The sequence below is a fragment of the Chironomus tepperi genome, unplaced genomic scaffold (genome assembly GCF_022539635.2).
Source record: "Chironomus tepperi strain 1889 unplaced genomic scaffold, CSIRO-AGI_Ctep_v1 contig_85, whole genome shotgun sequence".
Taxonomy (NCBI): Eukaryota; Metazoa; Arthropoda; class Insecta; order Diptera; family Chironomidae; genus Chironomus; species Chironomus tepperi.
This window is the reverse complement of record NW_027226207.1, coordinates 1,864,116-1,880,641: the sequence shown is the minus strand read 5'-3', so window position 1 is coordinate 1,880,641 and position 16,526 is coordinate 1,864,116. Positions and strand designations below refer to the sequence as shown.

The following is a 16,526-nucleotide window of genomic DNA, read 5'->3' as shown; positions in this document are numbered from 1 at the left end:
TTGGGGGAAGATTGGATGTAATTAAGATATATTGAAGAAAATGTTGCTGATTTAGATGTTTTCGGTTAGTTCTCATAACTGTGTGGTTGAAGCATACTTGGTGGATGTGAAGAAGGGCTTTGTTGAGAGTACTGTCTGGATTTTATGTTTGGCATTGAAAATTCTTTGGTTTACGTACAATGAAATTTTTAAAACGGCTCCTTAGAGTTTTCGAGCTTATAGAGATGTATTGACCTTTCTTCTCACGATACTCTGTTGCATGCTGATTGTGTGTTCTCGACAATTTAGGTCCAAAACAGCAATAAGCTCATTGAATTTCAATGAAAACAATATTTACCAATAGGCTGATTAAAAACTATTAATAAACGATCAAAAACAGCAAATTAAACTTCCATAAAGTCCTAAAATGCTTCCTAATATCATCAAAAATGATGCTCATATTTTCATTCATATTTCCTGGGAAATTAAGTCATTTCGAACGAGTAAGCAGTCAAAATGCCATTCTAGTCGTACAATGATTGCGGAAATGCCAGCGACAATAAAAGCCTTTTGTGTTTTGGATCAAAAGCATTGCATTTAACAAAGGATATATGTTGTGTAATTTTGTGAATATACTTCATTATTTAGAGAGAATTGTGCCATAACAAACATACATTTTCTACGGTAAAATGGAAATATTCCAAAAATTTACATCCATTATTGCTAACGTTCATTGAAGAATCTAGGCTTATTGATTATTAAACAACATTTCTGATATTTTTATGGCTGCTCGGGCATCAAAATTAAATTATAATGTCAATTTCTTTTTTTTTTGGAAATTCATGCCGTATTTGTGTATCTATGGAATTTTAACCTCAAAATTAAATTTTGTCATATTTTCGATTAACGATTAGGTATTATGCTGTAGCTGCTCAGTCATAAATTATTCATTTATTCGATTTTTTTCATAGAATGAAAACAGCATAATTCATAAATTCAGAAGAACTTCATGATTATTTGAATAATTCTCATTAAAAGCACTTCCCACGCATTGTCTGGATGTAAATAAATATGTAATAATTCATAGTGAGTAATTAGGACTCAAGAAGATTTTCCACTTCTCGAAAATTAATGTTTTCTTAGCAAATAATCAGCCACCAGAGATATTTTTTGAATGAGACAATTTTAAGATGAGAAAATTTTTAAATGTCAATTTGCTCGTAACGAAAATAAAGATTCCTTTTATATCATCGAGTTTGTACAGATGCTGTATCAGGGTTGTTTGAAATTACACATTTAAGGTCCCTGAGAAGCAGTTTTTCATTAAAATTTAATGATGGGATTTCGTAGGGAATATGAAGAAAAGTTTTGAAGAAAAAATAGCAAAAAATGTCACTCAGAAGGCATGGAATTGAAATGTTTACAAAGCAATCTCAGTTCACTATGAAATTTTCAAAAATTTTCCCGCAATTTTAATTTCTCCACTAAAAAATGTAATTTAAAGTTTTACTCATCAATTTCCAACTAAATATCCATTAAGCTTTGCTAATTGAAAGTAAAAGTTGGCAACAACTTCCTAATTACTTTTAAATTTATTTTTTCATAGTTTAAAACGATTAGTTTTGCAAATTTTAGAAAAATATTTTCATGTTTATGTTTTTTTGTTTACATTTTTCTTCCTTCTAAAAATAACAACAAAGCAGGTTGAAAGCTCTAAATTGTTTTCGATAAAACTTTCAGATTTATTTTACTACGCATTCTCATTTTTATCTAGCTCAAAGTTCTCGACACTAAATCTCTGTGTATAAAAAATGCATAAAACTACCATAAATATTTACGTAATCCCGGTAGATGTGAAAACTCATAAAGCACTCAGCAAAAACACTTAAAAAATCATCAATCTACCACATCACATAGTTTGTACAACACTGGCACGAAATATTTCACAGTTGGAGAATATACAATATCTAAAATATATGGTACATTTGAGTATATAGCAAAAAAGTCACGTTCGCCATTTCTCACAAAAGGCTTTTCGACCTTAGAACAGTGTGATTTAGTTGCTAATAAGCAGTCATATTGAACAAAGCACTATGTTTTCCTCTATAAACTACGCTAAATGCCATAAAATATATGTCGACAAAAATAAAAGAGCTAATTCCTATTATAATTAATGTAAATGGACAGAATGAAAAAAAGTTTCATGTAAAACTTTCCATTTTGCACGCTTAAGACTGTACAACTAAGCTTTCCTTTCCTTTCTTGTTACTTCCAAGCTTTCTTGTATGAATGAAGAATTCCAAACAAAAAATTTAATCTTCTGGGTAAAATCAGATTTAATTTAGAGAGAAAATAGACGAAAAGTTCTAGATTGCGACTTATACAAACCAATCTTTGTAATTCCATTAATATGGTACGTTACACTTAATTCTAGAGATTCTTCAAAATACCATAGGTCATGATCTCAATGTCATTCATACGTTTCATGCATCTGTACATCTCCCTCTCGTATTTTGAGAAGGCTCATGGAGAATTTAAAAACCTCAAAATTTCTTTTTCATGAGATTATTTCAAGTATAAATATTTCAATTGCGATACGATGTTGAAAATCATATCCATTTACCATTCCTTGTCTAATCTCTCGTTCAATATCAAAAGCAGTATTAAAGTGTAATTTTGTGTATAAATTTTCCTTTTCCTATCTAATGTCTTTTAATCAGGAAATTTGTCATAAGAAAGCTTAAATAAAGTAAAATTTCCTTCAAAAAATACAAAAGGAGTAAGAAAGTTTGATACTAGTTAGAGAAAAATAAGCAGAATATAGATTTTTTCAATCCCGAGTGAAATATGAAGCAGTTTGTTCATTTGACGAAGTTCAATTATTGTAAACAAAGCAATCTGTACAGCGTGAAGTTAGCTTCATTTGATCAAATTTAAGCATCTATAACATGAAATTAACTTGAAAAAGTTCAAATTTTGAAACATGAAGTTAGCTTCAGACGATAAAGTTCAATTTTATTAAACCGAAGTTAGCTTTGACTGGTAAAGTTCAATTTTTAACAACCGAATTTATCTTCAAATGACAAAGTTCAAAATTTTCCAACTTGAAGTTAGGTTCAAATGACAAAGTTCAAAATTAAACACCCTGAAGTTAGCTCCAAATTAATAAAAATCAAGATTCTAGAAGCTAAAATCACTGAAACGATTTTTACAACCCAAAGCATTTTTATCCACAAAGATTAATGGCCGGATAACGACATAGATAGATATTCCCAATCGCAATTAATGAATAGAAATTGACAGCGAATGTAATCTGAGGCATTGACCGGCTGATGTAAGATAAGTTGAGAAACTCACCCAAGAGATTTCAACCCAACAACAGGGGTCGAATTTATGAAGACATTTCTACCAAAAAAAGAATAAAATAAAATCCCAATTTATTATGGTGCACTGGTCACATAAGCGGCTTGTGATAAGAAACCCCGCAATTTACCGCTCGGGTGAAGAGGAAGGAAAGAGAGAAAAATTCTATTTCAATGCTCAAGTCAAGTCAAGTTTTTCTTTTATAGAGGAATAGAAAATAAAAATAACAGTAGAAATTATATTTGTTATAGGCATACGCAACAATGAAAATAGCGATGAAAAAAAAAAAGTTAATATAAAGAATCTCTCAAGTTTAGTTCCTGTAGTGAATTCTTCTTCTTCATTTTATTCATCTCTAGTTCCTTTATTTTTTTGCGTCCCGAACTTTTCTCGTTAGCTTAATGTTGGTAAACTTTTCACTCTGCAATCATAGCTGCTGCTGCTGTTGCTTCCCTTTTTTCTGTGCTCTCGTGAAAGTAAAATTTAATTAAGCGCAGCAGTTATGGCAGTAGAATGTGAGATTCTATGCTTAAAGTTGCAATAAAAATTGGGAAAAAAAGAATGTTTTTCCCTCCGTCATGTAAGATGAGATGTAGTATAAAGAAGTAAAAGTTTTTCATCTTTGGAGAATTCATGATGATTTTTATGTATACATCCATAAGTAGCTGTCAAGAATATAATATTCATCATAAAAATATTTCAAGCACTTATTCCTTGCTATTTTATTTCAATTAAAAGACGCTATACATTCCTGCTCAGTGCTTTCTTTTTGTTATACTAAGAGAATGGTATGAAACCATAAAAATTGTACGCATTACAACACCCACTCGCTCCTTTTTACACACAGTGTCTCACTCAAAAGTTTAACAACAACAAAGATTACTTAAAAAAAATTCTTTACAAACATTCAGTCAGCAAATTTTTCATGCTCGAGGTAGAAAACGCATTTAAGCTTTAAATTATATTATCTGTAAAGCTGTATAATCATTTGATCATATGATACCTCCTCATATATGGTTAAATTTTATGTCCTGGAAATAAATTTATCATCCGAGACTTGAAATCATACCTTCAAAAACTTTCTCTGTTGTACAATGCCTTTGAGCTACTGAACAAGGTGACCAACTTACTAAAAAATCTACAAGTCAATTGAAAAACGATCCCTTGGCGGTTTCCCTTCATGATTTATCGTCGTTACAGAACTTTACTGTTAAAAAATTTATTTCTGTAATGAAGAATTCAGGAATTTTTTTTTTTGTTTCGTATTGGATGTCCTTGTAATTTATTTCTAAAAGTTTTATAAAACAATTGTTATTTTTCATTGAACATAGGTCAGCATTTGTAGGTTAAGAGCAAAAGGTTGATGTTGTAAAGTTGTTTAAAATTCAATGGATTATTAATGATTCTTTGGATTTTAAGTGATTGTTTGGAGTAATGGATATTAAAACTTGAAGAGCCTTATTGTTCAATTTGTATTTTGGAGGAACTTGAACTCATCTGGAAAGCACGTGGAAAATGGGAAAATTTAATAAAGTGGACTCAGGTTGGCGTGACTCTTGAGATGGACTGGATCAGGGAAAATATCCAAATCAAGTTGGTCTGAGCCACTAAATCTTGATTAAACAGGTACAAAGTATTTTAAGAAATATATTAAAAGCCTGTTCAAACTCTTTCCCTGTAGGATGGCAAGCGCACAATCAGGCTAAGTATAGTTGGTTTACAGCCTGCTGCATTCGAAATTAAAATGTACAACGAAGACATGAACTGGAAACTAGTTTCATTTCAGTTCGAATTCTTCAAAATTAATTTCGAAATTTTCGAAAATATGAAGAAAATTCAAATCAAAATTCCGTTACACTTTTAACGGTCATATTATTTTTGAAATTTTCACCAATTTTATTTGTAATTTAAAAGCAATGGTCACTGTTGTAATAATTTATAATGCTTATAAATCCCAAAAGCTCATCAAAAGTGTTGCTCGGAAAATGTGAAAACAGACATAAATTTTAATTCCCTCAAAAAAATCTGCTAACAAGCTTGAAAAATAAGCGTGAAGATAAAATTAACAATAAGAAGAATAATGATAATGTTGATGATATAATAAGCAATATGAAAAAGCATTAAATTTAACGTGACAAGAATGAATGTCTTAAAAATAAAAGGAATATAAGTCTCAAAACCAATTTTTAATTCTCGTTCACAGGTAGAATAAATTGAAGGGAAGAATAGAACAGCAGACAAGCAAACCACATAGACAGTAATAAGGAAAAGAGAAATAAAGATGAATTCGCAACTGGGACTAAAAATGCTCATCATAAATGATACTAAAGCAATAGAACATCGTAGAATATAAGGGTTCTTCAACACTATAGGACATAATAATAATAAATAATATGAATAGGAATACGGACATCATGCGAGCCTTAAATTTGAAACATCGTAAAAATAATTGTTGTTATCTGATTAACATTTCCTCATCATTGTGTTGACTTCCTTTCATTATCATCATTTTTATTATTATTATTACATCGATTTCTTCTTATTAGTATCGTTACTATACAACACATATATATATAGATATATATATATATATTTTGTCACTTCCATAATAAATAATGATGTCGTCGTCTTCGTTATCCCAAATGTCGTCGTCTCCAAGTTTATCGTCTTCCTCATCATTCAGCAATGAGCATATAACAATAAATAATCATGAATTGATCACAAATGATACCTTACCGAACTCAACAATCAACAGTATATTTAGCAATAGTAGCAGCACTGAAGAAATAATGGATCAAGAATGGATCAAAGTTTTGATAACAGTTTTTACTGCATCTATAATGATATTTATAATTGTAGCCGCCATCTTTGGTAATCTTCTAGTCATCATATCTGTAATGAGAGTTAGAAAGTTAAGGTATGGGATTAATATTAATCATTAATTATGTCCACAAATTATTATTTCCTTACCATTTTCATCAAATAACTAATTTTATCTATACATCTTATGGATTGTGTTTATGTTTACAAGAAGGATAAACAACACGTAAAATATTCATCATGAGTGTTGGCAAAAGAGATTTTCATCGCTTTCAATTATTTATTATACTCTTTTGTTGTGCTTTACTTATTTATTATTTAAGATGAGATTTTTATTTCTAACAAGACAAACTTTCAGTTTTACCAATAATAAATACAGTAATGCGATAAAGTATGTAATGAGGGCAAGCTACTGTTTGTTATATGGTTATGGTTTTATATGTGAAATTCGTCGTGTTGATTTTAATAATTCATGTAAGGACTATAGAGGCATGAAAAATCCTTTTTATTGCTTGTCACAACTTCTGTTACTAACGATATTGTGACACATAAGTTACCGTAACTAGTCACATATGGAGTAGCTAAAGATTCGCGTAATGGAATGAGCGAGGATTTTTGAGATTCAAGATTTTAACGGTTCTCAAAAATTCAAAAGTTGTTGAAGTTCAAAATTTTGAACTTTAAAATTCAGTTTTTAACGATTTTCAAAAATTCAAAATCTGTTGAATATCAAAATTTTGAACTTAAATGTTTTTCAAAAATTCAAAAATTTTAAAAGTTTTTAAAGAATTTGAATTTGATGAATTTCAAAATTTTGAATTTTAGTGGTTTTTGAAGAAATACGTTCATCCGGATCTTGAAAATCTCAATTTAGACCGTTCTTAAATATTCAAATTTCATCAATTTTACATTGAAATCATGAATTTTTAAGAGTTTAAATTTTGCAAATTTTCAAAAAAACAAACTCATTTCACTTAATTGTTGCTATTGAGAGGCAATTTCCATAAGGTTAATTGCCAATTATATTTCCATAATTTATCTACTAAATTATTTATCTAAATAAGATATCCTCATTATCTTGAATCTTTGCATAAATTAAAATAAATTTATCTTAAGGCATCAAAGAGATTCGCGGAGATTTGAGTGATTTTTATGAGAAGTTCTGCTTCATCTGATATTTTTTGCGCAGGCTGACTAGATTATTTTTGAATTTTGATTCTTAAAATCTTTAAATTGACATTTTTGAAAAGTTTTTGAAATTGAAATTTCAATATAAAGTTTAAAATACATTTAAATGCAAAAATATAGTCAGCACATAAGAATAAGCATGAAAAAGTTCAAAGGATTTTCTTTCCTTTTTTTTGTCTCAATTGCTTTCATTTCCACTAAATAATAAAATTAAACTTTTTCTTAATTTAAACTTTCTTTTTGACAAATATATTGTTATTATCTCTCATTTCATAACTTTTATAAAGTATAAAACTCTTATAGACTTGTTTTCACAGCAAACACCATCAGTTGATTTTTATTATTTCATAATTTTTCATGCAAGTTCAAACAAGTTTTCATGAAAAGATTAAAGTTAAAAACAATTCTATTAAAGTTGATTACGTAATTTATCACAGCAGGCATTGAGAAAATTTCACACAATATTGAGTGTGTAAATTGTCATCAAAGACATTAATTTGTGAAATTTTGCACGACAATTAAATGATTGAGTATTATAAATTGAAAGGAAATGAATGCGATGTGGCAATCTAATTTTGATTGAATAGATCAAATGGGGAAAATTAATAGAGTCGTGTGAAAATCAGATAGTTATCGATCGTATGAAGACAATTTCCATTAATTTACTTTCTTTTCATGTTCAAATTTTGAAGCAATTTTAAATACTTTGAAGATTAGTGAATGTTGAATATGATGATTTTTTTGATGATGTATGTAATTTGAGGTATGAGGATATTAGGATGGAGATTACTAGGATGGGAGGTTGTGAGGGCAGTGACTATGCCTTGATACGATCAGAGCTTATAAGAGAGATATTCTGGTTAAAACCCTTCTCCAGCACTGTCCAAACTTCTGTGCTCCATGGCACACCTTGCAAAATGAGGCAAGCATCGAACGAAAACCCGCATGGCATACTACGGTACTCTAGTGTGAAGCAGAACACAGTTTGTACAACACTGCCCCAGACACAACTAGGATAAACTATACAGTTTAATTCAGAACAATTCATTTCACTGCTACTTCATATGACTCTTCAAACTTAACATTCATCAATGATATTGCCATAACAGCACACAGCAAAATGTGACAAGTCTATAATTAAAATTCCTAGAAATAAAAAATTAACCACATAAAAAATCATTGGAAAAATGAGAACGAATACGAAGACAGAAAGTATCTTGAGATATAACCTAGATTCTAGAGTTGCCACGCTCCTTTCCTCTCGAGAAAAAAAGTAAAACTCAAGAGTCATGTATTTTATGTCGCATTGTTATTACATGTCATCGTATGTTGATGAAATTCATTAATATTTTTTCTTTCAAAATTTAAATTTCAAATAATGAATTTTTAGGTTAATTTTGTCAGATTCTATACTTATGTTGATGACACACAGCATAGGATGATTCTGACTGAAATTTGCCAACAATTTCTGTAGATCGCAGATTATGTTTCCGTTTGAATTGCCTTGAATCCAGCCACAAGTACACGAATCTTCGTTTTTAAACGAAAAATGGCTTAAGTAGATAAAGAGCTTTATGTGCTGATATTTTTCTTTAATTTATATTCAAATGAAAAAGAATATCGTATATACCTGTTGGTTTAAGCACGGCAGATGTTTCACAACAAATTTATTTTTATTCATTTAAGAAAAAAAATCTCATCGTAAGATTCAAGTGGATGTGAAAAGAGGAAATTCATTTTCATCGACTATTTTGTAATTTAATCTTGAAAGGAACTGAAGATGAGATAATTAAAATTAGACATTGAATTTCCATCATATACGAATAATTAGAGATGCCAGACATCAATATTATATTGAAAATGTTGATGATGATAAGATGCGGGGGCGTCCCACTTCCTTACCTTTTTTACGGTAGCTCTATGGGGTGTATTAAAGATGATGGAAGATTAAGTCTCTTCGATTTAAGGACGATTCCTTCGAATTAAGAAATTCGATCCAATTTTGCTTGATTTACTAAGTTTCTGTCTGATCTTAAATATTCTATATAAAATCTAATCTACTATTAAAAGGAAATGGATAGTTCAAAACTTGAATGCAGGGGCGTATTTAGCTTTGGGGGTTAACCACCTCCTCCACCTATGCTGTTTGTGAAAAATCTTCAATTTTCTATGGTTTATCGTGAAAATCAATGAAGGTATATGGTAACCTCATAGAAGCAGAGTCCTTTTGCCTTTAATATGTAAAAGCAGCCATGCCATCTGAGCCTATAAGGAGTTAATAAGAGTCTAAAACGTGTCAAGACTAAGCCCAGAAGGAGTCAAGGCGGAGACTAGAATAAGTCAAGATGAAGCTAGAAGAGTTCAAGACAAGGCTGGAAGGAGTCAAGATAGAAGCCGCAAGGAGTAAAGATGGAGTTTTTTTCATTTATATCGCTCGGTTATTAACCCGACTCCCATCCATAGCAACCAAGAGATTGATCTACAATTTCTTTAATTATACCTCCTTTAAGATAAAAGAAGAAGCTCAAAAAGTATGAATTACAATTTGCTTTTCATCCATAAAAATCTAGCAAACTAATTACTAAAAAAGAGATTAATTGTAGAAGCAGCAAAGGAGAAATGAAGAATGTTCGATGAAAATCAAAAAATTAATTAAATTTTAACGCTATAGCATCTCCATTAGAGATTTTACCTCACTTGAGAATCTCACTAGAAATAAAAAAAAATTACTCAAATCCTTCATCAAGAGTCTTTCAAAATTCATGATTTTAAATATTAATCTAGAAATTTAATTTTACAAAATAATATCTTCTTGTAAACATCTTCATAATAATCGCCTTACCATCTCCTTATCACTTAAAAAAATCATAATTATTGATGATGATGAATAATTTTTTTTTCCTTTCCTTATCTAAACTCATTATTCTTATTGTTTACTTAATGTTTCTTCTCTTGTTCACTTGCAGAATTATAACAAATTACTTCGTAGTCAGTTTAGCTTTAGCGGATATTATGGTTGCAATGATGGCAATGACTTTTAATTTTAGTGTTCAATTTACGGGAAGGTAAGACTTGCATATTATTTGTGATAAGATTTAATCAGAGTTGTTGATGTTGGTGAGGCTTAATTGAGCTCAAATGGATTGAATTGTGTGAATTTAAGTTTAATTTGAAGTTCAACTTTAGAATTAAATTTGAAATTCAATTTTGAAATTGGATCTGAAGTTCAATTTTGAAATAAATTTTAAGTTCAATTTTGGAACAAAATTTGAAGCTCAATTTTTGAATTCAATTTTTAAACTAAATTTCAAGTTCAATTTTTGAACTTTAAATCTGTTAAGAATTATTTAATGCTTAAATTTATCAAAATTTCACATCATTCACACTCAATTGGTAATGAATTCAATGATTCTGCTTTTAATTATTACCATAAACAGGTTTAATCAAAGCTCAATGACTAAATTGAATGAATTGAAAGGATTTTAAGTATTTAGAGCTAAAATTTCTAATTGAATTACATTTAATTGAGTGTTTATTGACAATTATGACTGTACATTAAAAATTACACAAGAAAGTTCAGCTAAATTTGAGATTTTATGCATAATTATTTCATTATTGGATTAGGCATGAATGAGACACTGAAGGAAAATGGTTTCACATTAATTTAATGTTATTTGACAAGATTCCGTTAATGAATTTAAGCTCCTAAAAATACATTTAAGTGATCCCCGAGATAAGAACAAAACTTTTGAAAGTCTACCTTAAAAATTAAATTTTAATTAAACTTAAAAAAAGTACGAAGATCAGATAAAATTTCAATTAGTTTTCTGTGAAGCTATCAACCAACTGCTTATGTCGAGCCATCATAAACAGAGCCACGTCAACAACTTTGATAATCTATATCAATTCCATGTATCTCTAAACATATCTATCTTTATTCATTAATGAACATGTTTATGTATGCACATTCACTGTCATATAGCTGTTGTTTAGGATGATGATGATGATGATGATGATATGACATGACATGAGTCATTAATTGAGTAGTCAAAAAATATGTCTCATCGATATTCAGCCAGTGGCAAATTATTGACTCAGCATGGCTATTTTTGTTTTTATTTCAGATGGCTATTTGGACCATTAGTGTGTGATCTTTGGAATAGTTTAGATGTATATTTCTCAACAGCTAGTATATTGCATTTGTGCTGTATCAGCGTGGATAGGTGAGTTATCGCGTCAAAAAGATGTGCCTAATAATGAAAATTTTGCACACCAAACATATTATGTGAGAATAAGAGGAATTTCCGATTGATGTCATTATCTTTTTTTCTGTTCCTTTTTTCTTCATCTCACTGCCTTCCCATTTTTAGATATTATGCTATTGTGAAGCCGTTGAAATATCCAATTAATATGACAAAGAGAAAAGTTGCCATCATGATTTTAATTACATGGATATCTCCAGCATTGCTCTCTTTTGTTCCGATATTTGCCGGTAAATTAAACATAAATCTTGCTGACAATTACACATGTGACATTATATTTTTTTCTTTCTTGCTATTAAAATACCTTTTCTTCCTTACTTACCTAACACATATCTCATTATCACTTCTAATTTATTTCCTTTAATAATTAGGCTGGTATACAACAGCTGAACATTTGGTATATCAAGAATCGCATGAGAATGAGTGTAGCTTTATCGTTAACAATTATTATGCAGTAGTATCGAGTTCAATATCATTTTGGATTCCATGCACAATTATGCTATTTATGTATTATGCAATATTTCGGGAAGCAAATCGTCAAGAGAAGCAACTAGCAATGCGTCATGGTAATGCAATGTTAATGCATAGACATTCAAATTGTGGTCCATCAAATAATGGTGAACTTAGTGGATCTGGATCATCGAAAACTTTAACATTACATGAGGTCGAGGCGGAACATACACCAACCAAAGATAAACATTTAATCAAAATGAAGCGTGAACATAAGGCTGCCAGAACTTTAGGAATTATAATGGGTTAATATTAATCTACATAGGCAGTGGTTCTCAAACTTTATACTGCGGGATGCTTAATGGAGTGGCTTTCAACCGATCTTAGCATCCAGGATTCGATCCCTACGAATGTCATCAACTTTTCCCGCCATATTTTGTGTGGCATCAACTTGACTGACTAATATGCTAGCACGTCGCAATCCCACAAAAGTTTGAGAAGCACTAGCCAACATACATGTTCGTGCATAAAATCTGAAGGTTTACTTTTCTCTCTCTTTATGTTTGTTTGATTTACAGGCGTTTTCATAGCGTGCTGGCTACCCTTCTTTATTTGGTACGGTGATTTGTAATTACAGCAATATGTATGAGGATATATCCTCATATTATCAAGTTTCAATGCACACATATAAAAGCTTTGATGTATGGTCAATAATTCTTTATTTTTTATCAAATACATTATAGGTACTTGACGACATCACTATGTGACACATGCCCATCACCAGATATTCTAGTCGCAATCCTATTTTGGATCGGATATTCAAATTCAACATTAAATCCAATCATCTATGCATATTTCAATAGAGACTTTCGGGAAGCCTTTAAAAATACATTACATTGTCTATTTTGTTTCTGGCGTAGGGAACTATCACCATTAGATATAGATGTGAGAAGATCGAGTCTTAATACACGTTATGATTCGCGAGCGAAGAGTGTCTACACAGAAAGTTATTTGCGTCCAATACCTAATAAAAATAATGATATTGCTCCTGAAACTTTATAATGAGAATGGATGGTGATGATGCTGATGATGATGTTAATGCTTAAAGTGGATTTTTCATATATGTGTATGTACGTGTATATCCCTCTCATATGCTATGTAGTTAATTGATGGAGTTGAATGGATGTGAAGCCCGTGAATGTAGAACAAGATAAAAGGGAATCGTCATTAACATAAAATTTAAATGTTTTTACTTAAGTGATGAAGATGAGAAGAATTAAGTAACAAAAAAAAAAAAATGAATTCTAATTGGATTTCAGATGTCGTCTATTCATATACATTTTATAATAACACAGCACTTATATGTGACCTTTAACTACAAAGCTGCTTTTTTACATCGCTCGTGCATTTCTTTTTTATGTCGTGACTCAGGTCAAAATACATAATTTTTGTTGTTTACTAATTGTTGTTGTTGTTGCCGCCGTCGTTTTCATTCATTGCTGTATCTCTCTCATTTATTTACTCACCGAAAAAAACATAATATGTATGAAGGATAAGAAGAAGAAGAAGAAACTCAATATATTTAATGTATGTTTATTTATTTTATTTATCATATAATTATAATTTATCGTTCAACTTAATTTATCTTCATTTATAAAAGTAGATAATATACGTACATAAAAGGAGCAAACGAAGATAGGCAAAAAAGAAAATATTTTGTTTGTTTCACTAAAGTGGATGATGATTATGATGGATGATGTTGACCCACCAAAGAAGTGATCCAATAAACACTTATCAATATATTCACTTATATTTTTTTTTTTCCCTCCCATAATATTATTCTGTTTATCCCAGCCGTCAAATGATTGTTATAGTTCTACAATAAGCTATTGCTTTTGTTTGTTCTGCTCGCTGTCAGTATGAAATTGAGTGATGATTATGATAGAATCATGAATTTTCGCGCCTTTTTTTGGTTTCTCACTCGAAAATTGTTTTTTTGAATAAAAAGCTTATTTTACATTGAAAGTTTGTGCTTGTTAGCCAGAACTATAGAAAAACATGGCAGAAAAGCATTAACAAGATTGTTATCCTTAATTATATGGTTTAAATAAATTAAAAACACATTGTTTACATAACCTTCAAATCAATGTTCGAAATTTCGAAACTAACTTCGAAAAACTACTTAAAAATAGACAACGACGCTCTCTGAAATTCCTTTGCTCATATCTTTAAGAACATAATTGATCGAAAATTCACATAACCTCAAAATCCATACAGACAGCTCGGTTAGCAATTTTATCATAACTTATAGCCAACTTTGTTTCATGCAAATTTCCAAGAAAATTTTAAAAGCTGCCATTTAAAGTTGCCACAATCTTAATCACTTCTTGCTTTACATTACAAAAACAACTTAAAGTACAAAAGAAAACCCATACAGAACAAAATTTGTTGTGAACACTTGATGGTAATTTGTAAAACTGCATGTAAATCTGTTAAACATATCATGAATTTTCTAATAATGGTTTTCCTTGAAACTCCTGTAAAGAAAATTTTCCTAGCATGATGAAATGTAATATAACATCAAGGAGCACAGATGAGAAAGAGCTTTTCAAGAAAGTTGCGTTTCTGAATTAAATCAAAGTTATTTTGGTTTTATGTTCAGTTAATTGGATAAGCTTTAATGAGATTAAGGGTGCAAACTACTTAGAATCAGTAAAAGGTCAAGATTAGATGAGAAAAGTTTCAGATTAATAATTTAGATTAGTAACGAGTTTTGTAAATTCAAATTAAGAATTTTCAAGAATGAAGAAAGAGTTGATGTTACCCTGAAATGTTGTTTTACCCTGAAAAGTTGTTGTTGCCCTGAAAAATTGAGTTTTCATTCAAAAACAATTGAATTTCATTAATTTATAATGAAAATTTTGTGCAGTGAGCATTGCAATGTTTGCTTAACAAACAATACTTTGTTAAATTAAAGCTAATTCTTTTTTATATTCAAATGAAATAAATCTGACAAACAACGGTAAGTTTATTTGGCAAACAAAATTAAAAGATCTCATTAATTATTTGTCTAGTATCTCTGTTTCTTTTCTTTTTGAAGCAAACATTAATTTAAAATTCAATCTGAGTTTAATAAACAAACATTTGCAACATTTTCTCTGTGTTCAGCACAATAGAGCACTTGCTTAACAAATAGAGAAAATTTATGCAGTCGCGAATTAATCAATTTTTCATGAAAGGAAAGCCAAAGTACTTTTCATTTTTTTTATCTTCTATCCATTTTAATTCAAATTAAAACATAAAAATAACCAGCAATAACAAAAAAACTTTTGAAATTATCTTCTGAGCGTCCGTCCCTCTGGGAAAAGCCTCAAAATAAAATTTTCAAGGAGATATGAATATCAAAGTGAATTTAATCCCATAGTAAAGTGTGGTTATTCCGAAAAATGTAAATCAAATATAACACATACTTAAAAGTATATAAAAAAAATTTATATCAACCAATTATAACAGTCACTTGAACCCTGGGATTTATCTCAAGTTTCTTATTCAGCTCATACATCAATTTATAAACTATTGTTTTATATCTCATAATATACAGAATGTATACGTCCTTCCAATATGAACAAAATATTTTATTTCATCCTTAATAAAGGAACTTACAATAAATTTGAATGAAATGTAAACAGCAAGTAAAAAGAGGAGAAAAAAAGACTTTATTATACTTTTTCTTCCATCTCGTTCTATTAAGTACCTAAATATGTGAAAGAGGTAAAAAAAAATCTAAAATTTATTTATTTAATTTAATTTGCCCCTCAACTCTCGACACAAAAAAAAGGGTGCTTGATTCAACAATGTTCCTCCCCATCCGTAAAAAGAGCACATGCAAATTATTGTACTTGTTGTTCAGTTAACAAAGTTTATGCCGGAATAAATGTGTTTATGCAATCAGTTTGTTTGCTTGAATGGAAACGATTGAGGATGTTTGTTTATCAGTGGGAGAAGGGGCGTAGCTAGAAGAGAGAAGGAGCTCGAAACCCATATCTATCAAAATGTTGTTTATCTTAATTCTGGACAGCCTCACTAACTTGTGGTTAGTTGTCATAAATGAGGTTTAGCTTTTTTCCAACTCTACACAGTTTCATGGCTCAGGGGATTTGTCTAGCCACAATCTGTGTGTTTGGAAATACACAAGCTGAGTTGGTGTGACTAGAGAAGGGAACTAGGCTTAGCGAAAAAGCATTTGAATCCGAGTTTACTTTTCATGGGATCGAACCCGGGTCGTTAGGATTGGTTGTCCGACGCTCTGACCATTAGGCCATTTCTGCTTTTTCGCTATTCCGTGGCCAGCTACAATCAGTCGTAAATATATCTCGAGTGGACAAAAATACTTTAGAACTAGTCATTAACTTGCCATCAATCCAGTTTTAACGGGTCTATATACTTTAATATCCTTCATAATTT

General features: G+C 30.1%; 1 protein-coding gene across 6 annotated transcripts in view; it reads left to right on the top strand.

Moving 5' to 3' along the window:
• The window catches only part of Octbeta2R (Octopamine beta2 receptor), a 57,092-nt gene extending 40,881 nt beyond the window's left edge, over positions 1–16,211 (top strand). For all 6 annotated transcript variants that reach the window (XM_070635086.1, XM_070635088.1, XM_070635090.1 and 3 more), the window contains 7 exons: positions 5,546–6,259; positions 10,317–10,415; positions 11,475–11,573; positions 11,721–11,842; positions 11,984–12,367; positions 12,641–12,677; positions 12,806–16,211. In XM_070635086.1, the coding sequence (XP_070491187.1) occupies positions 5,958–6,259; positions 10,317–10,415; positions 11,475–11,573; positions 11,721–11,842; positions 11,984–12,367; positions 12,641–12,677; positions 12,806–13,124 (1,362 nt within the window). In that variant the 5' untranslated portion in view covers positions 5,546–5,957 and the 3' untranslated portion in view covers positions 13,125–16,211. The remainder of the gene's footprint in view (positions 1–5,545; positions 6,260–10,316; positions 10,416–11,474; positions 11,574–11,720; positions 11,843–11,983; positions 12,368–12,640; positions 12,678–12,805) is intronic.
• The last annotated feature ends 315 nt before the right edge of the window (positions 16,212–16,526 follow it).